This window comes from Giraffa tippelskirchi, chromosome 9, assembly GCF_054371585.1.
Source record: "Giraffa tippelskirchi isolate mGirTip1 chromosome 9, T2T-mGirTip1v1.2.pri, whole genome shotgun sequence".
NCBI lineage: Eukaryota > Metazoa > Chordata > Mammalia > Artiodactyla > Giraffidae > Giraffa > Giraffa tippelskirchi.
The window spans coordinates 52,240,498-52,267,929 of record NC_137283.1 but is presented as its reverse complement, the minus strand read 5'-3'; the positions used below and the strand labels follow the sequence as shown (position 1 = coordinate 52,267,929).

The following is a 27,432-nucleotide window of genomic DNA, read 5'->3' as shown; positions in this document are numbered from 1 at the left end:
AGTGTTATGTCTGCTTTACATATAAGGAACTAAGTTCAGAGAGGTTAAGTCACTTGTCTGAGGTCATAAGGTAAGTGTGTGGTGGTGTTACCGGAAAACTGGGGTTTGACTGTTGGTCGTGAAAGCCGCTCAGTCGTGTCTGACTCTTGGTTTGACCCCATGGACTATACAGTCCATGGAATTCTCCAGGCCACAATACTGGAGTGGGTAGCTGTTCGCTTCTCCAGGGCTGACTCTTGGATGTTGACGAAAAAACACAACCAAGCCAGAGAATAGGAGAAGGAGGAACTTATTAATTGCATCAAGTAAGGGGACACTGGAAATCTTTTAAAAAGCAATGTCTACCAACAGCAAAACTGGAAAACAAGCTAAGGGCACATGCATATTCATGAAGGGGCTTGAGCAGAGGAATTAGTCTACAATTGGGGCAGAGGTCCAAGCTTTAGTTGATTGGAGTCACCAAGGGGTCTGCTTCCCTGGTGGCTCAGCTGATAAACGATCCACCTACAATGCAGGAGACCTGGGTTTGATCCCTGGGTTCGGAAGATTCCCTGGAGAAGGGAATGGCTTCAGTATTTTGGCCTGGAGAATTCTATGGACTGTATAGTCCATGGGTTCACAGAGTCGGACACGAATGAGTGACTTTCACTTCACTTCACCAAGGGGAAGAAAAGGGCAACATCATCTTCAAGTTGTGACCACTTTGGGGTCTTATCCTGGAGTTAACCATCCTCCAGCTGAGTAGGCACCTGAGTTCTTATAGAACAGCTCAAAGGTTTGTATCAGATTGTTAAGTATGTCCATTGAAGAAAAACTAGGGCTCCGTTTTATCTGAGAACTGTTGTTTCTTCATTGCTTTTCCATTTTTTCCTGCATTCTGTAATTCCCTCAAGATCATTAATTACCGCGACATGTTCAAGGGCAAGCATTGTGGCCAGGCATAGATCACAAAAAGGCTGAGGACTAAAATGGCTTCCCTTGTGTCCAGAAAGCCTTGCATGCCTGGTTCCCTTTTTCTGGAACCCCACCCTCTTCTTTTTACAGTAGAACTGGGATATAAATCCAGATCTGGTTGTAAAGCCCAACTCAAGTCTTGTGCTATTTTACCTTTTTGAAAATAGGCACCCCGAGATAAAGGCCAGGGAGAATCCCCACTGCTTCCACTTCTCTTTCTTTCCTCTGTCCTCTGAAAGCCCATTGGTGAAACAAGAACAGGGAGGGCAAGTTCTGAACCCCCACCATTTTTCTAGGCTTTAAATAGTATATGGACATATATTACTATTACCTTTTTAGGTAGTATTTTTCCCACGTTGGTTCTAAGCTTCTTTAGAACCCTAGTTATCATTTTTTTGTACAGCTTTTGTTTTACTTACTTTTATCTAACTGGTTTTGTTTTTTAAGTATTGTACTTATTTGGCTATGCTGGGTCTCAGTTGAGGGATCTTCAGTCTTTGTTGCAGCATGTGAGATCTTTAGTTGAGACCTGTGGGATTTTAGTTTCCTGACCAGGGATGCAACCCAGGCCCCCTGCATTGAGAGCACAGAGTCTTAACCACTGGACCACAAGAGAAGTCCCAAGCTGGTTCTTATATTCAGGAATTGGGGGGCAGATTTCAGAATTTCCAGGATTAGCATTTAATCTTCTTTTCAGCTTTGCTTACCTGGCTAAATGTGTGCCTTCTTCCTCCCTGGAAAGACACTGCTAACCTCTGTCTTAGCGCAGTAATTCTGAAACCTTGAGGTGCTTTTTACGCACAAAATACAGCTTCCTGGGCTTTACCTGAACCTTTTGGATCAGAATCCTTGGGGCTGGGGCTGGGGCTGGAGCCTGGGAATGGGTATTTTCATAAATGTTGGGAGATTTTGATTTTGATGCAGTCACTAGACACTAGACCTTGGGCCAGCCACTGGGCTGGTCCAGCCCGCCTGGAGTCTGCTGCCGAAATCTTTGCTCCTCTACCTGAGGAGGTTGTAGAAAGAGGGACCCCTTTCAGGGCCAATGAGTAGGCTGTTGACTAACACTTGGAAATGAATTGTCCAAGGAGACACATGTGCTGACAAAGCAAGAGACTTTATTGGGAAGGGGCACCCAGGGGGAGAGCAGCAGGGTGAGGGGGCCTGGAAGCACTGCTCTGCTGTGCAGCTCACAGCCTCGGGTTTCCCGGTGATGAAGTTAGTTTCTGGGTTGCCTCTGGCCAGTCGTCTTGACACAGCATCCTTCCTGGTGGCGCACACATCACTCAGCCAAGATAGATTCCAGCAAGGAGGATTCTGGGCGGTTAGTAGTATACATGGACTGGCGTCCTCTCTCTTCTTTTGACTTTTCCCAAATTCTTCTGGTTAGCAGTAGCTTATTAGTTCCGCATTCCTTACCAGGACGTCCTGTTGTAAGATAATGTATTTCCTGCAAATGGTTATTATAGGAACCTTAATGGTCTGGCCAGGGCAGGTGGCTTCCATCAGTGGATCCCCTGTCAAGGTCAGTGGCCTCCAGCTTCTGTTTGAATGAGCACTTGGAGTGGACTGAGCAGGGCTCCTCCTGGCTCCACTATTCACAGTAAGAGTGTAGTAAGCTAGCTCCCCCTGTGTAAATCGAGAACACATCCATCTAGGGGACAGAACAGGACTGTGAGGAATGACGAGAAAAGAGAACATGGACCACCTGGCGTGTGGTCAGCCCTGAAGAGAAGTTGGCTCCCATTTGAGATTTTGCCGTCAGAAGTGTGGCTTCGTCCAGAGCCATCCGTACTATATCTGCAGCCTTCACAGTGACCCCATGAGGGGTTCAGCCTGTTGAGATTTAAGCTCTTCTTATTTGGAGATATTGTTTGAGTCAGGTCGCAAAGAGTTGGACACAACTGAGTAACTGAACTGAACTGAGAGATTGTGAAATTGTTGGGTGTAGAAAGTCCCTAGGCAGCTCCTGGACACTGCCTCTCCGGGGCCCCAGCATGGATCACGTGTCTGTGTGACTCTGCCTGCCTTTAGATCTCTGGTGACACCCCTACTTTTCTCTGCTGAAGTGTCTCCCTTCTTTGCAACCACTTGCTGTCCGGCTGCCCTCCACCTGGGTACACACCATCCACCCATCTTTACTTCTGTGAGACCTCTCCAGCCTCCCTCCACATCCTGACCTGTCAGCTCCTCTTTAACTCTGTTTCCCTGCCAAGTATTTCCCAGATCAGAGATCAGATTCTAAGGAGAGACTCAGTTTCAGGCCCCGGAGAGCTGGCCATTCTCTGGCCTGCATGCCTTTGGGTCAGGCACTTTGCAGCTTTGCAAGGTGAACACCATCCCATCCTAAAGGAATGCAGGCCCACCCAGCAGGCTTGGAGAGTGGAATGAGGACAGCATCTGGTTTGCCTGCTGGGTCTTGGGCCTGGGCCTGCAGAGCCGGGCTTCTTCTAAAGTGGGGTGGCTTCCTAGTAGGGGAGGCCATCTGGTCTCCATTCTCCTCCAGTGAGCTCTGCGCTCTGTCATTCAGTCGCTCAGTCACATCCGACTCTTTGCAACCCCATGGACTGTAGCACGCCAGGCTTCCCTGTCCTTCATCATCTCCCAGAGTCTGCCCAAGTTCATGTTCATCGAGTCAGTGATGCCATCCAACCATCTCTTCTTCTGTCACCCTCTTCTCCTCCCTCAATCTTCCCAGCATCAGGGGCTTTTCCAATGAGTCGACTCTTCACATAAGGTGACCAAAGTACTGGAGCTTTAGCATCAGTCTTTCAAATGGATATTCAGGGTTGATTTCCTTGCACTCCAAGGGACTCTCCAAGAGTCTCCTCCAGCACAATTGGAAAGCATCAATTCTTCAGCACTCAGCCTTCTTTATGGTTCAACTCTCACATCCGTACACGACTACTGGAAAAACCTTAGCTTTGACTAGACGGACCTTTGTCGGCAAAGTGATATCTCTGCAAGGTAGTTAGGGGTTAACGTAACCTCAGAGGACCACTTCGTGTGCCAGCTGCTATTAGGGAGTAGGACTGGGTTACCTGGGGGTAAGGAATAGCAACTCTAGGCTGGGTCATCTCTCCTGCCACTCTGTGTCAAACAGGAGTTAAATCTGGCGCCTTGGTGTCCACATTTGTAATCTCCCTCTGGGTTGTCTTTAAGGAGTCAGTGAGTTAATACATGTAGCCAGAGCAGAAGGAAATCCTGAGCAGGGGCTCTTGTGAGCTGCCCCGTGCGGGAGATTCTCCTCTAACTTTGCAGGTTCAGGGTTATTCCCTCTTCTACACAAAGAGACAGACTCAGAGATGTTGAGGAACTAACCTGCTCAAGGTCCAAAAGCTGGTATGCAACAGCAGAGTTTTAAATACAGGTTGAAGGTGATTCCGTGTCACACCCAACCAGCGGGGTTGTTGCAATCACAAAGTGAACAACTTGAGTCACCAGGACCATCCTAGCATTCAAAAGGCCTTCACCTGGAAAGGTGCTCAGTCCCCTGTCCCCTGAGGACAAGGCTCCACTCCCTGGTATGGTCAGTCACCTGTAGACACCTCTTGATTTTTTCTTCTATTGATTTTTTAAATGGAGCTTTCACTTCAAGGCAGCCAGTGTTTTAAGTGTTCACACATGGATTGGTTCCTTAGTTTGAGTACTGTAGGTGGATAAAAAATTGTGGTAGGGTGTCAAGCTCTGAGCCAGGCCAAGCAGGTTTGGGCAATTCGTAGAGCCTTTTATGAGAAAAAGTGGATTTTGAAAAAGTCCTGTGTGCAGTGATTCATGGATTTTGTTTATTTTTCTCCTTTTGTGTGCTTTTTTCGATGGAAAACAACAAAAAAAAAATATGCCTCCCTGGAAAGGGAAATTTGTAGCTTTCTTGTTGACCGCTTGTCACCCAAGCCTTCCCAACTGAGGGAAGAGGGATCAGAGAATGGTTTAAGGGCTGGAAAGACAAGCCCTGGTGGCCCAGTTTTCTGACATCCCTTCAGCCTCATCCTGGAATACTGGGTTGTCATTGCAAGGGGTTCTGATTAGATCTTTCCAGAGCGAGTGGTAATTTAAAGCATAGTTGGAAGCCCTGTAGCCTTGTGGCCCCCCTGCTTTCATAGTCGTTAGCATCCTCACTAGGGCCAAGTGGTCTACCAGCCAGCTCGTCCTTGCAGGAGGCCTGCACTGCCTCACCTGCACGGTAAAGAGACCCTTTAGAACACAGGAGACTGCGGAATCGGGGTTAAGAGCTCTGGCTTGGAATTCAAGTGCTATTTACTGGCTCTGACCTTGGGCCATTTAGCATCTCTCAACCTGATCCTCATTTGTAGAATGGAATGAAAAATTGCCATCTTACATTACAGGGTTATGAGGATTCAGCATATTAACATGTATGGGTTTCCTAACACATTATCTGGTACAGTATTTTTTTTCTTGTTGTTTAGTCTCTCAGTTGTGTCCAATTCTTTTCTACCCCCTGAACTGTAGCCTGCCAGGCTCCTCTGTCCTTGGATTTTACAGGCAAGAATACTGGAGTGGGTTGCCGTTTCTGACTCCAGGGGATCTTCCTAATCCAGGGATCGAACTCTCATCTCCTGCATAGCCGGCAGATTCTTTACCACTGAGCCACCAGAGAAGCCTGGTAGATAGTAAATGCACATTAAACAGTAGCTGCTATTTTAGTTCTTGCAAACCGTGGTAGTTCTTTTAATGTATACATCCATAGAATTAGAGAAGCACTTTTGAGGTCAAGCAGTGAATCGATGGCAGGACCAGGCCTAGAGTCCATGACTAAGGCTCCTAGTGATGCTCACACTTGTGCCATACGTATAACCTACCAAAGACTCAATGTAAATGTTTCTGAGCCAGGTTTTCACTTTCCATCAGGGTATACCTTGGGGATGGGCTTCCCAGGTGGCCCTAGTGGTAAAGAACCTGCCTGCAATGCAGGAGACGTAAGAGGTAAGAGATAAGAGATGCGGGTTTGATCACTGGGTCGGGAAGATCCCCGGGAGGAGGGCATGCCAACCCACTCCAGTATTCTTGCCTGGAGAATTCCATGGACAGAGGAGCCTCGTGGGCTAGAATCCATGGGGTCACAAAGAGTCGGACACGACTGAAGAGACTTAGCACTCATGCATACCTTAGGGATGGAGAGATGAACCTAGGAAATCTTCATGTGGATGGGGGTGGATGGGGGTAGGTGGGGTTGTAAAGAGATACAATTACATAGTTTTGGCTCCTCCAGTGAAGGGAGATCTCTCTACAGAGTTCAGGAGACTCATTCTCCTCGACATGAAATTTTGTTGCTTTTTAAGAACACTTCTCCCCAGACTCCAGGTAGGGGTTGCCTCCAAGGAGAGGATGGCTGGGAGTGGCAGGGCTGCAAAGGGACTTCAGCCTGATTTAGGATTGTTTATTTTCTCTCCTTTAGCAGGAGTTGAAAGAGTGAAAGAGCTCAAACAAAAACGACAGATGGTAGTAGCTGGTACTGTGTGGTGAGAGCAGGCAGTGTTTTCCTTTTCTGTATTTTAATTTCTCAAAATAAAAAAAAGTCAGATAACACAGTTAGCCAAGCAGTTTAAAGATTAGTTTCTGATAGGTACATACTTTAGAACAGTGGTTTGCTTTTTTGTTTGGGATTTTTTTTTTTTGCTTGTTTTTGGTTTCTTTTGTGCTTGTTTTTAACGTTTTGAGGAGCATTAACCTCTTTGAGAATCTAATGAGGTGATGATTCTTTTTCTGAAAGAAAGAGCTTTCAGGAAAAAAGTTTAAAGTAATGAGGACAGTCTGTATGAGCTGATGTATAGTAGTTTCCTGCATAGGCATTAGTGTTTAAAAAGAAGCAAAGTGTAAAAGAGTATCTGTAGTATGCTATCTTTTGAATAAGAAAGAAAAGGATATTTAAAATACTCATGTAAAGGTTCATTTGTGCAAAGGAAATACAGGAACGATGGACTGGGAGCTAAAGAGGTTGGTTCCCTGCCTGGAGTGGATGGGAGGAAGTAGGAAGCTGGAGGGGGGAGGGGGACGGACATGAAACTAGGGATGAGGGGAGGGTGAAGTTTGTCTGAGCACACCTCTCCTGACGCTGTGACTCCGAGAGCCCTAGCGATGGGCCACCTGGCCCAACAGTAAATAGGAGTGAAAAGAAGCCAGGATGTGGCGGACTCAAAATGGAACATCAGCGGTTGCAATGGAACCTGAAAGGGCTGCAAATGAGTAACAGAGGCGCAGGGAGAAGACAACTGGAAATGGTATTTTGAGTGGGTTATATAAGATAGAAGGCAAGAGGAGAAGGGAACAACAGAGGGTGAGAGGGTTGGATGACCTCACTGACTCACTGGATGTGAGTTTGAGCAAGGTCTGGGAGATGGTGGGGGACAGGGAAGCCTGGCGTGCTGCAGTCCATGGGGTTGCAGTCAGACACAATTGAGGGACTGAACAACAACAACATGTAAGGCTAAAGACAAAAGAAATCTACACAAATACTGTATTAGTAAATTTGTTTCTCATAGGGGTATGGCAGTAACAATTCTGAAACTGTGTATTCAGAGACTTAACAAATACAGAAATACACTGTAGATAATGAGAGCCAGGTTTCTCCCTGAGAGAGAAGTTACAGGTAAGACAAGGAAGAAGGTTAGAACCAGCTCTCAGTATGAACACATGGCTCTTTAATCCACATGTGGATAGATAATCCACATAAATAAAGATATGTGTGTATGCGTGGTTACTACACATGTTTTTTTCCTGGCTCTGTTCTACTTAGAAGATCTAGAAGCAATGATACCCTAGTAGCAATGAATCTACTTAGCACCCAGATCTTGGTTTTTAAGTACCATTCTCCCATAAAAGGAACCAGGGCTCCTTAGGATATGGGCTGATCCCGGGGCTGGGGCAGGGAAAATCCCAGAGGCTGGAACTCCTCGTGTTATCAGAAGTAAAGAAGTGCTCCAAAGAGATCTGAGGCATGTTGAGAGAATGCAGGAACCAACCCATGGGAGCTCCCAGTGATGAAATCTGGAGCTCGTTGAGCAATGAGATAAATGCTAGGAGTGCTGGATTATAACCACAACATAAAATGGTTATCTAGGAGTTACACAGATAGAAGTAAATAATTGAGGAAGTAAATAACTAGGGATGAAGCCAAGCAGTACATAGACCATCCTGAAACCCGTCCTCTGCAGCAGGGGTCGGCAGACTTGTCCTGTGAAAGGCTCGGTAGTAGTGTTGTGGGGGCTGCAGGTCATGTGGTCTCTGTCCCAACCCCTCAGCTCTGCTGTGGTGTGAGAGCAGCCACAGGATGCTGTGAACAGGCATGGCTGTGTTCCCATGGAATGGCTTACAGAACAAGCAGCCTGTGGGCCTAACTCTGTTGACCCTGTCCTAGAGAATGCCTGTGTTAGAAGATACCAGCTAATTGTTTTCAACCATTTACAGAGTAGATCTGGTTGGGTTTAGGGGGTAGGAAGGCTACAGTCGAGACAGCTGAACTTATAACTGACAATCCTTGTTTCTTGTGGCTTCAGAATTGCAGATTTCGAAAGAAACAGCTTTTATTTATTATGTCTCGTTTGGATTTTGTGTGTGCCTGTTCCAGATGGTGGTATATAGTTTGGACTTTGTGCTTCAAACCTGGATGGGAAGCCGAGCTTTGCTCTCCCTAGCCGTGGACCTTGAACACAAGTCACTTAACTTCTCTGAGTCTCCATTTCCTCATATGTAAGACAGTAATGTTATCAGCTCTCATGACAGAATTTCTGGACGAATCCCTAAAAGGAGCTCTTGTACTGCATATTTCTCTAGGGGGTAATGCAGTGAGTCAGTTTAGGAGCCTCTTGGAGGTTTAGGGCCACAGCCTTAGGATTTTGGTTGTTGCATGCAGGAAGACCTCCGTGTGGACGGCCGTGGCTGTGAAGACTACCGATGTGTCGAAGTGGAGACCGACGTGGTGTCCAACACCAGTGGGTCTGCCAGGGTCAAGCTGGTGAGTGCTGGACCTATGGTTTGTACTGATGTTGAGGAATGGGTCAGCTCTTGGGAACCAGCCCCTCTGGACTTGCATGGTGCATTTTGTTCCAGGGGAACCATAAGATCCACAGCCAACTCTGGGAGGGGGTCTGTGTAGATCTGAAGGACCCCTCTCCTTCTCAAAGGGCCACTTTTCTTTTTTTTTTTTTTTTTTTTTGCTCAGAACAAGCATTTAATTTTATATCATAGGTTTAAATGAAACACTTGAAAATACTATTACATAATTTCTTCAAACAATCAGAGAATTCAGCCATGCCATGAAAAACTTTAATAACAATCTAGGGCATTATTTCCAAATAAATATTTGAAAAGTCATGGAGAGGGGAGCGCAGTAGTTGAAAGGGAGGGTGCTAACTGCATGCATGATTGGCTTCAAAGAGCTCAATATTATTACAGGGATCAATTTATACTCAAAAGCAAATGATACAATCATTTACTTTCTCAAGTGTACTTAGCTGGCCCATTCAAAATTATAGACAGCAAAGGGCCACTTTTCAAGTGCTAGCACTGATCCTAAGAGAGACCCCGGAGGTGTGTGTCTGGGAGATGAGGGTGTGGTTGGGTGGCAGGCTGTCTGCCCTGAGTGAGGACTCTTCTTGCTTGTGTCCACAGGGTCACACAGACATCTTGGTGGGCGTGAAAGCAGAAATGGGGACGCCGAAGCTGGAGAAACCAAACGAAGGTTACTTGGAGTTCTTTGTTGACTGGTCAGTACTCTGTACATGGTTTTAAAGAAAAGAGATTTAAAAGACAGAAGATTCAGAGAATGAACCTCTGGTTTCCTGCTGAGCCCACTTTAATTTTGTATTTATTCATCCTTTATCTGGCCAGCAGGTATGTGCCGAGTTCTCTGGTGTGCCAGGCCCCGGGAAATGCAGAAGGAGGCCTGGGCTTAGGGTCTGCCTTTGTCCTAATCAGCCAAGCCCTCGCCGGCCCTCCTTTTCCCCATCTGAAAAAGGAGGGCACCTGCCAGGCTGTCCAGCACACGGTAGTTACAAGAGTCATATAAAATGATGTGTGTCACTGAGCTTTGAAAAATAATAGGTATATCTGACAAGACTCATTTGCTCTATAAGGCCCCGTCTGTCTTCCTGCTCTAGCTTTGCAGAAAACTTCTCATGACTCGCTTGGCAGAGCGAGGATGAGGACCAGCCAAGCATCTTGCAGGCTGAGGGGGTGGCAGCCGGGCAAGCTATGTGGGTGCAGGGAAGAACAAAGACTCTGCACCCTCGCCAGCCAGCCCGCCGGCCTTGTCACTGCCTTCTTTGGCCAGCTGTGTGACCTGGGGCTGGTTATACAGCTCCTCTGTGCCTAAATCTTGTTATCTAAAGAATGGAGATGATGATACGGGTGTGATGATGAGGAAGTTAAGTAATGAAAATAGAGTGAGCACCCAGTCGTTACATGTTCCATGGGCCTTCCAAAGTGTTCGTTCTCTCCACCTCCCCTTCGAAGGCTTGGGGCTTTTCACCGGGTTGCTGGCCCAGTCTCATCTTCTATCTGTAACTTCCTCTTCCAGCTAGCAGGGGTGACAGCGAACCTTCTTGAAATGGATGAGGCTCTCTATTGGTTCATGCTTGGCGCATATATGTAATATTGATACTTTACTGGTGGAGGGGCAAGACCACCCCCACATTCGGAGATTTCCTGGATGGACTCGGAGGACTTAGCATAGAGCATGTAGTTGTACTCAGAGCTGTGATTGTTACAGAAATGCAGCAACACCTGTGTGATGATTTTGCCTAAGGAAACCCATTAGAGACTCAACACCCAAGATTTTGACTGGTGACGCAGGCACCATCTGCTTCACACACAGTGAAGTTGCAGACTCCCAGAAGGAAAGCAGGTGTCTGGCATACACCATACATTATCTGCACAGTCTCGGCACGGTTTACCGCTGACTGGGTCCTCTCTTAAGAGCCGAGTGCCCAGATGCGAGCCAAGGGCCAGCCTCGCAAGCAGGCCCTTCTAAAGGTGGCAGCCTTGCACCTGTGATGTCAGCCCTTTCCTGCAAAGATGCTGACCCACAGTTGCACAGTGAGTTGCAGTCTTGCAGTCTTCACTTCCGAACACAGATGTTGGTCCTCACAAAACTCCAGTAAGAGAGATGACACAAAGGGTTCCAAGAGAGTAAGTGACTTTCCTGGGTTCACACAGCTAGTCATGCCAGCTCAGATCTGTCCAGCTCTGAGCCTTTGCTCTTTCTATTTCATACAGCCTGTAGAAGCCAGCTTTACCGGGATATCCTGCGTAGAGTTTAAAGAATGTGTCTGTGTTCATTTTTCTGGCTAGTTTTCCTTCCAGCGTGTTGCTGCCCCCAGTCCTGGTTCCCTGGAGCAATCTCCCCTTGGTTCTGCCCAGCTGCTCTCAGCATTCCAGGTCATCCAGTGGAACCGGCCCATCTTTTAAGTTGCTGTACATGCTGGTGACCTTGTTCAGGCCTCCAGTTTATCCTTTCCTTTGCTCGTGGAGGAAAAATAAAATGCCTCTCCTGCCTTGATCTGCCTGATTCGGTGGGTAAAGTCACTGAAGAGCAGGTACCGTGCGTTAGGGGCTGTCATCTGCTTTCCTTTTCTTCCTCTTCGTTGTCTCCTGCCTCATTCATCTCAGGCAGATCAAGGGCAGTCAGTGCGGCCACGCCAGAGAGAGCGCTGCACTCATGCTTGCTGCAGGGGACACGTTTCACTGTGGCTCTGCGTCTGAACATGGCTCTGGGTTGGCCCACTGCCCGTGTCCCTTTCTAGTCCCGGCTGGAGAGAGTGGCTCTAAGGTGAGCGGAGCCTTTGAGCGGCCTCTTCCCCAGATCTGGCTTCTAGAAGTAAGCCCCTCTCTCCTGACTGAGAGTGGCTGCCTGCTGCTCTCTTTCTCCTCCTCTGTAAGTCTCAAGAGAACCACAGCAGGCCTAGAAGCCCCACTTTCTGGGGAAGTTCTCCTGAATCTGTTTCTCAAGGTGGCACCCTTCAGCATCTTTAAGAGGCTCAGTGTGATCAGCCAGAGGATGGAACCACCATGAGATTCATAAAACCCCATTTTCCTGCAAACGAGATCACCAAGCACCCCTGGCTGCCACCTTTATCGGAAGCTTATTTGCGTCTTCAAAGAGCAACTCATAACTGTGTAAACAAACCCCCTTCACTTTGACACAGTAAATAGGAATGGCTTCTGGGCACCTGTGGCTGTGCCCAGGCTTCAGGGTGCTGCCCCCAACCCTACCTGGGCCCCAAGCGTGGGGCCTCTGCCGGAGAGCTCAAGGCACACACCCATCCACAGGCTAAAACAGAGTTGTTACCCAGTGGGAGGAAAGTAATTGGGTGGTGGTGGGACCCCCTCCTGCCTGCCTGAGCCCAGCGTGACTTAACTACTTGCCAGCTACCTTCATATTTTTAATTATTTCAATTCCCAGTGGTAGAGAGGTCACAGAAAACTAATTGCTTTTCTTCTCACTACTTCTACTTCTTTTCATCTGCTGGAATCAAATACGGAGCCTGGGGTAGACACCTTCCCCCACCCCAGTGATTTTCCCTGGGTCTCAGAAGTGATGCCCTTAGGGAAGGGTACCTGTGACACGGGCCTGATCCCTGTACCAGTAGAGGAGGAAAACACGGGTTCCGGAGCTCTGCTCCCGAGATACCTGGCAGCCCCTTGACTAAACTGGGAGCAAACTCAGACCTTCTAACGCCTGCCTCTATGTCTTTGGCTTCGCTTGTTAGTTGTAGCCTGAGAATAGGATGTGTTACAAGAACGTTGAAACTTTGGGAAAAGATGGTTTCCCTCTGAAGGCCAGAAGGTGAGAAGTGAGTGAGCTTGCTGTGTCACTCTGGTTACCCCCAGGTGGCCGTCCATCAGGTCACTTCTCGGCTCTTTGGCCACCGTGTTGATGGGTTTAGGGACTGTGTTTGGTCTTAGAGAGGCTTCAGGTTTTACCTGGGGCAGCTGCGGAGGACGCATTTCATTCATGGACATTGCAGTGTGTCCTGCGCTTTTCACTTGTCTGGGCTCTTAACTACTTTTAAGTGTGTTCATTTGTTTTCTTCACTCACACTGAACCTGGATTGGTTTCAAGCCCTGCATTGGTGGGTGGAGCCACTCGATCTCTCTTCCTTATCTACTTCATGCTGGTTGAAGTGGGCACCTTTCTTGGCTGAAGGGTCGAGGGTAGGGGCAAAGCAGAGAGGTAACCTGCAGGAATCATTTGAGGCTCTCTGGGCTCCAAAAGTCTGCAGAGCTGATGAGGTAGCTTTCCGAGGAACTGCAAACAAGGGCTTAAGATGAAACACTCAGAATGTGCCACTGTTCCCATACCCTTCTGTTGGGGTGCTTCAGCAGGCTTGGACATGAGCAGTGTGCCCCCAGTGGAGTCAGGGGAACTGGGACCTGCCTGGGGGCTAGGGGACTAGAGGGTGAGGCCCGGAAGTCATCCCTGGCCCACCTGGCTGTAAAGGCTTCACAGCTCTGCAGGCTAGATTGCAAGAGGAACAACAGTGGGCTTAGTGTCTCAAGTCCTGCTCCAGGTAGACATCGCCTTGATCTCAGCCTAATCCAGTCAGAGCAGAGAGATGCCAAGCAGGAGGAGCAGGGTGGAGGTGATGAGTCAGGAGGCTGGAGAACTGGGAGTGGCAGCCTTCCCAGGATTTTTCTGTTTATCCAGCTCCATAATCGATTTCCCAGCAGCCCTGGAAGAGGGGCTGGGTCATACTTTATGAAGGATCTGAATCGGTTTCAGTAACTGTAATTATAGAAAGCGCTTGTCTTATGCAAAAAAACCCCAAGTGTGTGTTCCTCGACTGACGAATATACAGTGATGCCTGTGAACAGGGGCCTAGGATTACCAACCTGCATTCTTTATCTCTCTCTCTCTAAACTTGGTATTTAATAGAGAAGCTTTTTTATTTAGGACTCCCTTGGTCTGCATTCACTGACTCCAACATTTGTAGTCTAGTAGTAAGTCCCACAACTAGAGCACCCATTACCTTGAGACATAACACAGGTCCAAGAGCACTCACCTGACTGATGCTAGGCTACAAGCCAAGCATGCTGAATGACACATTCGGGGAGAGCCCGGGAGCTTTCCCTGGTCTCATGGGCTTCTAAATCCTCCTTTCTCTGGCTGCCAGCTATGCAGAAAGGGTTAACCTGTTTTTGTGGGGTTTTTTCTTAAGGGTCGGGAGGGAGAAATCATTTAAAATGGGAAAATTTTCCACTTGAAACCAGCCCAGTGTCAAAAAAAACAGTGGGGTGTGATTTTGTTGGTAGATTAATTTAGCCAACTGGCTTAGGAAGTTCTTAAACCGTCCCTTTGGGCTGTAGAAGAGTTAATGAATCCATCCCCAGTCATTAGTCACGCCCAGGAGGACTCAGCCTACTGTAATGAGGGAAGGATAAACATTTTAAGCATAAGGACCTCTGCTGGATTTGTCCACCCAGAGCTCTGTACAGATGCGCTTTTAAACACTTAAAAGATAGGGCTTAATATTGATGGCTTAGGGTTTACGTTAGAAACAGGTTGTCTTTTGCTGGCTCTGCAAAATAATGAACTTGGTCTCTAGTGACTTGATTATTTTACCATCAATGAGCTGCTTTTCATGGCTCAGTGCCCAAGTCTGGCCGAGGCAGGGGAGGAACAGTGAGGTTGCTATGGCAGTGATGAAGTTTCTCTTCGGGATTTTTAAATGGGTGGGGGGTGTTCTCCTGGCTTGTAGTGGTCAGGGAAGACTATATGATGAAAGAAGCAATGTTATTACATGATGCTATACTCCTGATTGTTTTCGGATTCATCTTACATCTGTACTAGAATGAAGGGACAGACAGAAGGGACATTGAAACCTGTGAGGTGAGGTTTGGTTCAGCATACACAGATGGGGTGGGCACAGCCTTCAGCCTTCACGGAGGTTTTGCTTGGCTTGGAATCCCCCTGCTCATCTATGGTCAGACCAGTTTGTCTCATCTTCAGGTTCGAGACTCCCTACAACCTTCCACACTGACTGACATCCCCTGCGGCCCTCCCCGACCAGGCCTGTGTGCCTGTTTCCATGTGACTCCCTCCTTTGTCCCTGGAGCTGCTGACTCGGGTCTGCACCTGTCCCACTGTCTCTAGGTTGCTAGTGCCTAGTCCAGGGCCTGGGACCTTCTGGGAGGACGAGCAGATGGACAGATGGACAGGGACCAGAGAGCTTCCACATGTGGTTTGGTAGAGACCATACTGAGACAACTGATTTCTTATCTTTCTGGGCCATAAATTCATTACAATAAAATAATTACTGGAGTGTTTACATATCCCACAAATGTACCAAGGGTTTGTTTTTGTTAAGGCAAAACCCTCAAACATTTCCTGTTAAAACCCTGAGTAGTGCTTGGGGAGGGGGGCACATGCTGACGCTTGCTCCTTCTTTGTTGAGGTAGTTTGGCATAAAATTCAAGAGGCTAAGAAGGAGAAAGCATTTCTCTTGAAAAATAACAAAGTAAAAGCAATAACCAAAGTAAAGAGATATTTAAGTCAACAAACAGTTATTTTCTTGCTTTTCAGTACCATGATAATCTAAAGTTTATGACAGAACTCTGACATACTATTATATGTATCTTTTTAAAAAAGTTTTAATTGGAGGATAATTGCTTTACAGTATTGTGTTAGTTTCTGCCATACATCAGCATGAATCAGATATATGTGTGTGTATATATATATACCCTAAATAACCCCAGGAAAGTGATTGTACCTTGTCATTTTGTCTTGAGAGGATCATCATCTAGGGTTGGTTGTATACTGTCACCCCGCTGAAGACCAGACTCATTCTCTCAGCCTCCTCCTTCCTTGGCCTGCCAGAGAAGAGTCTAGTAAACGTTCAAGATATGAGGGTCCATTATTGCTGGCAGTGGCTCATTTCACCAGTGTTCTTGTTTCTCTCTGGATAAAGATGCTTCTGTGAGAAGTCAGTGGGCACTCCCACCACACACAGCAGCACAGCCAGGGCACGGTCCTGGCCCGGTTCACAGCCTGTGTCTGGAGGCTGAAAAAGGGGCAGATACAGCCTTCCCCCAGTGGCTCTCCTCCAGCGCTGGTTCTTCTCGTGTCCGCCAGGGAACCCGGCACAAAGCCTGCCCTTCTGCCCTGTGCATTCGACAAGACTCACCCCTTTTCTGTTGCCCTTCTGTGTAGTTCCGCCAGCGCTACCCCTGAATTTGAAGGTCGCGGAGGCGATGACCTTGGCACGGAGATTGCTAATACCCTGTACCGGATATTTAACAACAAGAGCAGCATCGACCTCAAGTCCCTGTGCATTAGCCCCCGGGAGCACTGCTGGGTTCTCTACGTGGACGTGCTGGTAGGTCTCCCGCCACTGCACTGGCCATGCCCCACGTATGTGGGAAACCCATGGGCCTGCTTTCCTCCCTGTGCTTTTTCCGTCTTCAGTTGGATACTTTCAGTTTCCAGGGTGAGATTACTTGGGGAAACATTGGTCTCCTGTAATGGTTTTTAACTTACATACAACATACGTGTAGTAGGGCACGGATGATGCCACCTGAGTAAATCTGCCAACAGCTGTACCATGGTAGCACCCAAAATTATCCACAGAGGTTGTTGGGGAAGAAGGAAACAAGAGATGTTCTCTAGATGGTGCCAGACAGAGTTGATCGGCAGAGTTGTGGACAAGGAAGATGATGAGCATGCACCTGCGTTTTCGTGTAACCCTTACAGATGTCCTGCCAGTGGGCACGAGTCTTCCCCTTTTACAAGTAAGGCCCCAAAACCCAGAGAAGTCCAGTAACTATCCAGGACATCTCAGTTTGTGAGCGGTGATCCTGGGCTTCAAAGCCAGGTCTGTTTAACACCAGAGCCAACTCGTGACCTCACCTCCTCCTCCCTTGAAAGCCCACCTACTCTGACTCCCTTGTTTTCCCATGAGGACCCGAGGCCCTACCTCCTTCCTTCTCCAGAGTCTGTGCCTGCGGGAGTTTTTCTAGTCTAGCCTTCCATTTCCTTCCTGGTGCTTCCCTCCCAATTACTTGTCTGCCCAGTTTTGGGCACGTGGCAATAATTTCTCTTACAGCTATACTTTATTTTGCCAGTTTCTTGCTCACGTACAGGCTCTTGTTAGGTCTCTTTCCCTTTAATCTTATGAACCTTGAGATAAGTGACTACATCTTCCACTTCATATTGAGGGCAGAGGGCGAAGCCCGGGACGTAACAAGTTTTTTCATGAGCATGAAGATAAAGCCGATCTTGTGGACTGATCGTGAACTCCATTACTGGAAACAGCCGGGCTGTCTAATTGTCGGCCCTGCATGAAACAGGGCAGGGCTTTCTGGAAACTTTTAAATTAGTTTGATCATAGATGAGGCAGAGCTAGCCAAAAGAACAGTGCTTAATACTGTCCAGCAGGTTTAGATCTGTTCTGAATGCTGATGCTTTTGGGTAAAAATAATGAAATCACAAGTTCATTTGCTTTTTCTCATCTCCAATAACCAGGCTATATTTGGAGTTTGATTCCTATTAAGAAGGTAGTTTTACAGGTGCTGGTTTTGAGGAGGGCAGGAACTGGCAGCCTACGGTCACTGCCAAGAGGCAGGCTTCACAGCTGCCCAGGGAGGTGCCACCCCACACACTTGTGATTCGTAAGGAGGCTGGCCCAGTGAGGGGGCCTCATGCACTTTTGATTCGGGCAGGAAGCCTATCCTCTCAGTGCAGCCTCTTGCAAAACTGGTGAACATCAAAAGGACACTGTCTAACCTTAGAACCAGTAGGCTTCTCCCATGAGCAGGGATACATGGTGAACAGGAGCAGCTCAGGGTGCATTGTGTCCTGGTCACCTGCAGGTCTTTTGAATCGAAATTTCTTCTCCAAAGGAGTTGTCAACAATGAAGATGGAGAATCTGTGGACGCATTGGACAGTCTGTGAGGAGAACAAAGGGAAGATGAAAGAGCAGATTAGTATTTATTTTAGAACACTTAGCTGACGCCTCCTGTGTGCCAGACACACTTTGGAGGGCTTTACAAAGACTCATATGTTGAACACCTCTGGGAGACAGAGTGGCTTTCACCCTTCATGAAGCCTGGGGAAGTGAGGTCCAGACTGGGGAAGTCAGCAGTCACCCAGCAAAGACAGGAATCGAAGCAGACTGTCCAGTGCCAGCGTCTAGCCATGCAGCAGTCTGTATGTGAACCAGGGTGCAGGGGAGCTAGTCCGGCTGCTCAACAAACATGCTGCAGTAATCAAGCCAGCTGGTAATACAGACTGGGAGATCATATTCTAATAAGCAGTAATTATATGAGGTGGTAGGAGAGATGCTTGGAGTCTACTGGAGGCTTGCCCAGAAAGCTTAAAGGTGGGAATTAGAGTCTGTGCTGGGTGTGGACGCAGTACATGAGACATGCCAGGTGTGACTGTTGATTCTCGAGTTTGGAAGGTCCAGGTTTTGAGCCTGCCTGTCTTCCATAAATAATCACCAGGCTCCTCCTTCCCAGCAGCCTTTCTGCTGGGCTCTGAAGAGAAAGGAATAAACCGAGCTGACAGCGTCCAGCCTCAGGAGTTGGTAGTTCAGATGAAGAGGAGACAGACTCTAAATAAACACACACGGAAATACACGGCTTTTCTTTCTCCACGTGACTTCCTCTCCTCTCTTCCCTTTGGCTTTATTCCATAACCTCAGGCCAAGGCTTCTTGAGAATAAGGAAGGAGGGTGTGTTGCCCTCCACTTAATAATGGGCTCCAACCCTCCTTGGACAAGAACACACGAGTACAGTCAACACTTTTGCTCATGGATGAAAACATGTTTGAAGGACCTTAGTTGTTGTTAATGCTTAACAGAGACCATGGAGTGAGAGATGTTTGAGCATCAGATTTACATGTGACATGCAGTAGTGACTGCGGTCGTCAGCGTGACCCTGGTCATGGCGGCAGCATCAGTGGCCACCATTCTGTACTTGTCTGGAGGCTGGATATACGATAGCAAAGATGAGAGCAGAGATGAGTGCTTGCCGAGTGCTTCTGAGAGTTACCTAGGGCAAAACGCCGGTGAGCAGTTTCTCCTTCAGCGCAGGCCCGACTGCCTGAGGAGCTAGCTGCTGCACACAGTCTGAGGCCTCTGAGCGGTGGTACCACAGGCAGCAAGGGAGCACTTGCAGTCACGGTGAAGACGCTGTGCGGGTCGGTGAGCCAGCAGAGCAGCCCTGCTTTCTGGTCTGTATAAACACTTGGTCCACATTCTGTAGGAACCAGCGTGTTTTCATTGGGGTAATACTTAAAGTGAGAAATGATGCTCTGCTTCTCCCCCTGACTCCCTGTCTCCCTTAGCTGCTGGAATGTGGTGGGAATTTGTTCGACACCATCTCCATAGCTGTGAAGGCTGCGCTCTTCAACACAAGGTAAGCCTTCCTGGAAACTGTGCCGTGGGCCTGTGGAGACCCTGAGGGGATACTTGTGGTGGAAGCTCATTGCAGAGGATAACAAGGGGTTTCCTCATCGACAACGGTGGTATTTAATTTTAAGCTTCAGTAAACAGATTTCATAAGTTAAAACTAGATATATTTCTGTATTTATTTTTTGAATTATTATTTTCATAAGTAAACATGTACCATGTAGAAAAATGTTCAAAAACTACAGAACAGCAGAACAAGTCGGAGCTAGTGACCCAGCCAGCTGTCCAAATACTGTTACTAGATAAAGCTCCACAGGGGCAAGGGTTTTGCCTGCTTTGTACTCTGCTCTCTGGGCTTTCCTGGTGGCTCAGTGGTAAAGAACCCGCCTGCCAACTCAGGGGACATAGGTTCAATCCCTGGGTTGGGAAGATCTCCTGGAGGAGGAAATGGCAATGCACTCCAGTATTCTTGCCCGAGAAATCCCATGGATAGAGGAGCCTGGTGGGCTACAATCCATGGGGTCCCAAAGAGTCAGACATGACTTAGCAACTGAACAACAATGACAAACATAAATATTCCCAAATGGACATTATGATTATTTTGAAGTGCTCACATTATGGGTGATTAAAAAGTTAATCTGTATTTTAGAGTTTTCTTGTGGTGAATTTAGACCACTTGCACAGTTTAATGGAGAAGGCAATGGCACCCCACTCCAGTACTCTTGCCTGGAAAATCCCATGGACGGAGGAGCCTGGTAGGCTACAGTCCACGGGGTCACTAAGAGTCGGTCGACTGAGCGACTTCACTTTCACTTTTCCCTTTAATGCACTGGAGAAGGAAATGGCAACCCACTCCAGTATTCTTGCCTGGAGAATCCCAGGGACGGCGGAGCCTGGTGGGCTGCCGTCTATGGGGTCGCACAGAGTCAGACACGACTGAAGCGACTTAGCAGCAGCAGCAGCACAGTTTAAAATACAACAAATAAAAACAAAGTTGAATAAACGTAGGTCAGACATTGCAGGATGGAAGCTCTGTTGAGAACGAAACCTATAGAGTCCCCTTCCCCTTGCTGGGCCATTAGACTCCTGGCTAACACTAGCCGAGGGCAGGCCTGGCCCTTGTGGCCACCGTGAGGCTTCGAGTCCCAGATGCTACCTGCAGCAGCCTGGCCTTGGGCTCTGTTGGAGAAAAAAGGAAGTTGCCATCTGTTGTACCTCAAGCCTCAGAAATCACTCCCCATATTGCCAGCTGGTTACCATGGGCACCAAGGCAGAAAGGGAGAGGAGAACCAGATGAGGCTGTTGGGCTGTAGGGGAAGTGTTGGGCAAACTGTACATCAGAATGGTAAACCCAGCTGCTCAGGTTGGGGAGGACACCTGTCACGGGCATAGCTGTCAAGTCCCATTCCCAGAGCACCAACAGACATGCAGACAGCAAGGGGTGGGGACTCTGCAAGGCACTCGGTCCCCCTGGTGTGTGGAGAGGACTTTGTATAGTCAGGGCCTTGTAGAAGGGTGGCGGCCATTCTCTCGAGAGCATCTTCTAACCCTTCTGGTGAACCACGTTATGGCCAGAGGATTGGGAAGGTGTGTGTGTGTGTATATGTGCGTGTGTGTGATGGGAAGGGGTGTGGGTGTGTGTGTGATAGGAAGGGGTGTGTGTGTATGCGTGCTTATTTTTTACCATATTAGAATTCAAACTGTTTACCTGATATTACTTAGTACTTCCACCCTGGGGGCCCCTGACATGGAGACTTCATGCAGGGCAGACCATAGCAGGACTCCTTGGTGCAGGACCCTAGCGGGATGTTCTCTGGCTGAAACTCCTCTGCTCTGGACGTTGGCATATGTAGGGACAGGCAGCAGAACTGAATCAGAGGGGGCTTTTGTCAGAGGCACAGGGAAAAGCACCAACACTGCTTCCATAGCAGTAACTGGATGGACCACCTCTTCCTTCCTGGCTCCACCCCACACTGGAATGACCAGCTTTGTGGCGTCACTATATTTCTAGCACCCAGCTCAAGAAACAAGAACAATGCCAGCCCCCTGGAAGCCCTCCCACCCTGCACCCCCAAGCAGTCACTACACCCACTGAGGATAACCACAGTCCTAAAACAATAGGTCAGCTTGTGCTTAGTACACATAGTGTTTTCTCTCTGATGTTCGCCTCGCTCACAGAGCATTATGTTTTGGGACATCTGTATTGTGGCTTGTGGTCATAGTCTGCTTTTTGCTGTATGGTGTTCCACTGCCAGTGAATATGCCACACTTGATGTGGTACATTCTTCTGCCACATTCTTCTGCTGACGAGCATCTGAGTAGTTGCCAGTTTTGAGCTATTGCAAATAGTGTTAGCAGATACTGTGAAACGGTTTTCCAAAGTGCTTTTACCAAATGATACTCCTAGCTGTGTATAGAGTCTGAGGCGCTCCGTGTCTTTGCCAGCCCTTGTTGTTTTTTGTCTTTTTATTTTTATTTATTTATTTTTTTGCCCTTACTTACATGTCTCAGACATGTATGACTTTATTTATTTATTTATTTTTATAAATTTATTTATTTTAGTTGGGGGCTAATTACTTTACAATATTGTAATAGTTTTTGCCATACATTGACATGAATCAGCCATGGGTTTACATGTGTGTTGTCTTTTTAATATTAGCCATTCTGGTGGGTGTGTCTTGGTATCACATTGTAGTTTTATTTTGCTCTTTCCTGATGAATATTTTAAGTTGAGCACCTTTCTTTGTTTCTGTTGGCTATGTGAATAGCACCTTTTTTGAGGTTCCTGTTGAAGTCTTTTGCCCATTTCTCTGTTGGATCGTCTGTCTTTTCTGTTTGGTAGGATTTCTCTGTAACGTGTCAGTTTATACACACACGCTCACACCAAGAAATAATCTATTTTCTCCATGCTGGATTATCTTTTAGTTTGCAAATAATGCCTTTTGACAAACAGAAGCTCATCGTCTTTATTTATATTATATTATACACACACACAGAGGCATACCTTGCTTCACTGCACTTCCCTTTATTGTGCTTAGCAGATACGGCATTTTCTACAAAGTGAACGTCCGTGACAATGCTGCATTGAGCAGGTTTATCAGTGCCATTTTCCCAACAGCATTTTCTCACTTCATGTCTCTGTGTCACATTTTGATAATTCTTGCAGTATTCAGACTTTTTCCTTATTTATATAATTGTCACATTGACCTGTGATCAGTAATTTTTGATGTTACTATTGCAAGAAGGTTACGACTCACAGAAGGCTCACATGATGTTTAGCATTTTTTAATAACAGTGTTTTTCACAGCGAGCTCAAATTCGGTGCTCTGTGACAAACAAGGGGGGTGGGATAGGGTGGGAGGTGGAAAGGGAGTTCAAGAGGAAAGGGACATATGTACACCTATGGCTGAGACCAACATGATATTGTAAAGCAGTTATCCTACAATTAAAAATAAATAAGTTTTTTTTTTTAAAGAGTCTTTTAAAATTAAGGTATGTGCACTTTTTTTTTTTTCATTTTCTTGATATAATCCTTATACCAAGCTTATAGACTACACTATAGTATAAACATGACTGTATATGCACTGGGAAATGGACAAATTCGTGTAACTTGCTTTATTGCAATGTCTGAAACCAGACCTGCAGTATCTCCAAGATATGTGTGTGTGTGTGTGTGTGTGTGTGTGTATTTAGTTACAATTGAATCTGTTATTTTTTTTTTTCCTTTACAACGAGTACTTTGTGTCCTGTTTAATAATCTTTGTCTACTCTGAGGTCATGAAGATGTTCTTAGTTAAAAGCTTTATTGTTTCATCTTTTACCTTTACATCTGTGGTCCATTTAGTATGGATTTTTGTGTCTGGTGAGAGGGTAGGGATCAGGGCTCATTTTTGGATATCTGGTTGACCGAGTATTGTTTTAAATTTCATTTTTAAATTTTTTGTTGTTGTTGAGGTATAATTCATGTGCAATGTTATTAGTTTCATGTGTACAATATAGTGATTCAGTATTTTTATATATTATACTCCATTTAAAGTTATTGTAAAATATTGACTATATTCTCTGTGCTGTACAATGTATCCATGTAGCTTATTTATTTCATTCGCAGTATTTAGTTTGTGCCTCTCAATCGCCTCCCCCTCTCTAGCCCCTCTCCACTTGCCTGTGCCCAGCATCACTTTTTAAAAGACCTCTTTTTCTCACTGCATCCGTGTCACCTGTACACTTTTGGCAGGGCTGAGGGGGACCTCGGGCACAGCATGACTTCATCTTCTGAGGCACAGGGATTCCAACTCAAGAAAAAGAAGTTACCATGCTTCCTTTCAGTAAGTGTGAATTTTAATTCTGCTTCTATCTAGGATACCAAGAGTTCGTGTTCTGGAAGACGAAGAAGGGTCGCAGGACATTGAACTGTCTGATGACCCCTACGACTGCATCCAGCTAAGCGTGGAGAATGTCCCCTGCATCGTCACCCTGTGCAAAGTATGAGCTTATATCTCATGGTTTTTTCTTCCCTGTCGGATCTCCTCCAACCCTGGCCCACTAAGGTTACCTAGTAGATTGAGAAGTTATGGTTTACAACCCATACAGAAGTACTTTTAATCTAAATCCACTAATTTTGTTGTATTAGAGACCACTACCATAAACAGCTTTTTCTTTTTAACTGGAAGATACGGCTCTGGTCTCAGGAGCACATGAGCGGGTTCATAGTAACAGTAGCCAGAGTTTGCAGAGCTCCTTCTGTCTACCAGGCATTTCACCAAAACACCTTGAATGCATATTTCCTTTAATTCTATCAACTCTGGTGTCTGGGCTGCTTGAATAGTAAAAAGGTGGTTGAAAGGCGGACAACTGTCCCCTCTGTGAGCCTAATGAGCACATCTATGAAATGAGGGTTGGAGCAGGGCCTGGGTGTCTAATGCATCAAGCGTGGAGCACCACGGCCTGTGGAGCAGAGCACCCGGCTGATGCTCATGCGTGACTGGCACCACTCAAGACTGTGCAAAGAGGCTTGTTCTGACTGAGACTGTCATGATTCCACTCGGGATTCACTGGATACAGATCAGACTGACAGGCCAGGTTTAATTCCACCAGGATCTCTACATGAGCCTGGTCTGTGGTGAAGGGTTGGGATGACCAGAGTCACCTGCCCTTGACTCATTCTTGAGCACATCCATCAGCATGGGCCCTCTGCATTCATCTCTGTCATCAGCGAACATCCAGGGGACCTCTGCTGGAGACCCCTGGATAGCCCCTGACTTGGAAGGTCTCTGAATTTTAATTCTGACCACCCTTCCCCCCCACCCTGTATTTCCATTTCATGCTTCTGTTACACTGTTTACACGGTGGCCTTTCAACAGCACGAGCAAACAGTACTTCAAATATTCTTCTTACGAGCGGAATCTAACATAAGACCTGAATGGGTGGTATAGGTATTCCCTCTGCGAGGCCCTCAGAAGTGGGGGTCCGGGGTGTGCTTTGCCCACACGTGTGCACTGCTTCCCTCATCTTGCAGATTGGCTATCGGCATGTGGTGGATGCTACTCTTCAGGAGGAGGCCTGCTCCTTGGCCAGTTTGCTGGTGTCTGTGACCAGCAAGGGAGTCGTGACGTGCATGAGGAAGGTGGGAAAGGGCAGCCTGGACCCAGAGAGCATCTTTGAGATGCTGGAGGTGAGTTTGGTTCTGAGGTGGGCGCTGGGACCTGGCTGGGAGCACTTGCTGCCTCCTGCCCCCTTGGTCACACTGTGGAAATTCTCCCCATTTTCCCCTCTTCACCCTCTTCACTGTTTTGGGGATTAGAGACCAGCTGGTATAAGGCAGATGTCACTGAGCTAACTGAGATGGTGGTGGGTAGGGGCTTGGGACCAGGAGGTAGTGACCTGCCCAGAAGAGTTCCTTATCCTCTCCTCTGACCCCAGTGCCACGTTTCTGAATAAGAACGCTGGACTGATTAATGTTAAGAGTCACTTGTAACTCCCAAATCCCAGGCTTTGGTGATTGGATGAGGGAGCTGAAATCCTGGCCAATGCTTCCTGTCTGTTGAGGAGAGTGGGCAGAAGTGGAGCTGGGGGTACAGGATGGTGGTCTCCCCATTCTGCGTGGGCCTGGAAGTGTGTAAATGGAGATGAAGAGGGATGGTGGGAAAGCCCCCCCACGGCCTCTGGGCGGGTTGCTCCCCTCAGTCTCCTCAGGCCTGGGAGCACCTCTTGGGCGCTTTCCAGCTGCTCCTGTACTCACTGGTTGATGCTTCTGCCCCTTTCACTCCTGCTGCTCCTGATAAAGCTTAGACACTCAGGTGGTTGTGTGTCTGCCGCCCCCAACTGCTGTAACCTCTTTCCTGCAAGTCCAGGTCCAGATCCCTCAAGTCCTGCTGTCCTGTTTGTCTCATTTCCTATTCTCTCCCTGCCTTCATTCATATGAATAATCAGTTTCCCTAGTCAACGTCCCCTACTTGGACATTTTTTTCTTTTTTTAATGTTGCGATAAAAATCCTTCCAAAGTCACTTTGGACCTTAATCCTGACTTCACATTTCATAGAATTGATCCCTTCCTAGTCTTTAGACTAAGCTCTTCTCTTCATATGAGTTTTCGTAACACTTGGGGGTCTCCTCCCTTGTTATAGTCAGGGGTCAGGGGAAAAGGCACACAGCCCTGGGGAGAATCCACCGGTGACTAGGAGGACTGGGGTGGGGTCAGGGCCTGGGTGTCTTTCTCCCTGACATTGTCGGGAGTAGAACCGGAAGCACAAGTGAACTAAAGCTGCTATGAGAACATGGAAGGCTTGAAGAGGAGACTGGTAGTCGGTTCATAATATTCTTGAAATGATTCATGAGACACGAAAACAGTTGCATAAAGAAAGATTTTTGGAATATAGTTGGGATTTTTTGTCAAGGTCCCCCTCTGTCTGCTGTGTAGGGGGCTAATTAGGAAATCTGTGGGGTTGTCTGACCTCTTGACATGTCTTGATTCCAACAATTTGTGCTTTCAGCATCTCTGCATGGCAGTAACATCAAAGACTCTATTCAGGTATTGACTTTGGTCCTATCTGAGCAGGTCTCCTTTGGTGGCAGGCAAATTACACTGTTTGTTAAAAAGGGTTGCAGCACCATCTGTTCCTTCATCAGACAGATTCTGGATTCCCCGTGGTCTCCCCATGCCTTCGCTCTGCAATGCAGTGGCTGTAACCAAGTTCTGACCCGGTTGACTGTTCTGCTGCTTCTAGTGGCAGCAGCTAAGGACCGAGGCAGCTTTTGTTCCTTTCTGCTTGCTGCTTAGGGGTTGCCTTCTCCTTTTTCTTTTTCCCCTTTCTCAAGGATAGAGGCTTTCCAGAGTGTTAACTACTGTGATGTTGGAGTTTGGAGTGTTGGGTTTTTTTTTTTTTTTTTTGGCAGCACCTGGTCTTAGTTGCAGCCTGCAGGATCCTTAGTGGTGGCGTGTAGGATCTACAGTTCCCTGTCCAGGGATCGAACTCGAGCCCCCTGTGTTGGGAGTGCAGAGTCTCAGCCCCAGGACCACCAGGGAACTCCCTGGGGTTTTTATATTGAATAAAAGTCCCGTAAGGCCAATGGAATGTGTGCAGCTTTGGAATGGCTGTTGGCAGGGACACTTCTCTCGGTCAGAGTATGTGTGCCTCACGGGTGGGCATGTGCCCTCTTTTGTCTGCCCTTCTCCATCCTGCAGACCGGCAAGCGCATGGGCAAGGTGCTGCACACCTCCCTGCAGAGTATTCTACACAAGGAGGAGAGCCTGGGGCCCAAGAGACAGAAAGTCGGATTCCTGGGCTGATCTGCACATCAGCCTCCAACATCAGCCTTCTCCTTTTCCTTGGAAGCTGAAGTTTGTATACATTGTTTTCTTAACTGCTATGAATTTAAGGCAACATTTGTACATGTAAAATTAAAGTCTATTTTCTGGTCTCATGTGGTATAGCTTGACTTCTTCAGCTGTACGCCAGGATGCCATTCTTGGCTCCGCAGAGAGTCTGACCCTTATCTAGGGAATGACAACTAGGTCCAGAGACCTGCTCCAGTGGAGGACTCCGGTCACGGGCCTCCCCAGGGAGACCTGACTTCTGCTGCAGGAGATCAGAACAAACACACACACTAAAGTAA

At 47.3% G+C, this 27,432-nt stretch overlaps 1 protein-coding gene across 8 annotated transcripts in view; it reads left to right on the top strand.

The window, feature by feature from the left end:
* Positions 1 to 27,432, top strand: part of EXOSC7 (exosome component 7) — a 38,665-nt gene that overhangs the window by 4,647 nt on the left and 6,586 nt on the right. For 5 of the 8 annotated variants that reach the window (XR_014064292.1, XR_014064293.1, XR_014064290.1 and 2 more), the window contains exons 2-8: positions 8,825 to 8,926; positions 9,583 to 9,677; positions 16,121 to 16,286; positions 19,257 to 19,327; positions 23,679 to 23,802; positions 24,836 to 24,991; positions 27,002 to 27,157. Coding sequence is in view for 3 of the 8 variants with exons in the window: in XM_081526052.1 (XP_081382178.1) it covers positions 8,825 to 8,926; positions 9,583 to 9,677; positions 16,121 to 16,286; positions 19,257 to 19,327; positions 23,679 to 23,802; positions 24,836 to 24,991; positions 27,002 to 27,106 (819 nt within the window). In the remaining 5 variants the exon portion in view is untranslated. Of the gene's footprint in view, positions 1 to 8,824; positions 8,927 to 9,582; positions 9,678 to 16,120; positions 16,287 to 19,256; positions 19,328 to 23,678; positions 23,803 to 24,835; positions 24,992 to 27,001; positions 27,238 to 27,432 lie in introns of those variants that run through there. The other 3 variants (XM_081526052.1, XM_081526053.1, XM_081526054.1) reach the window with 1 other exon arrangement.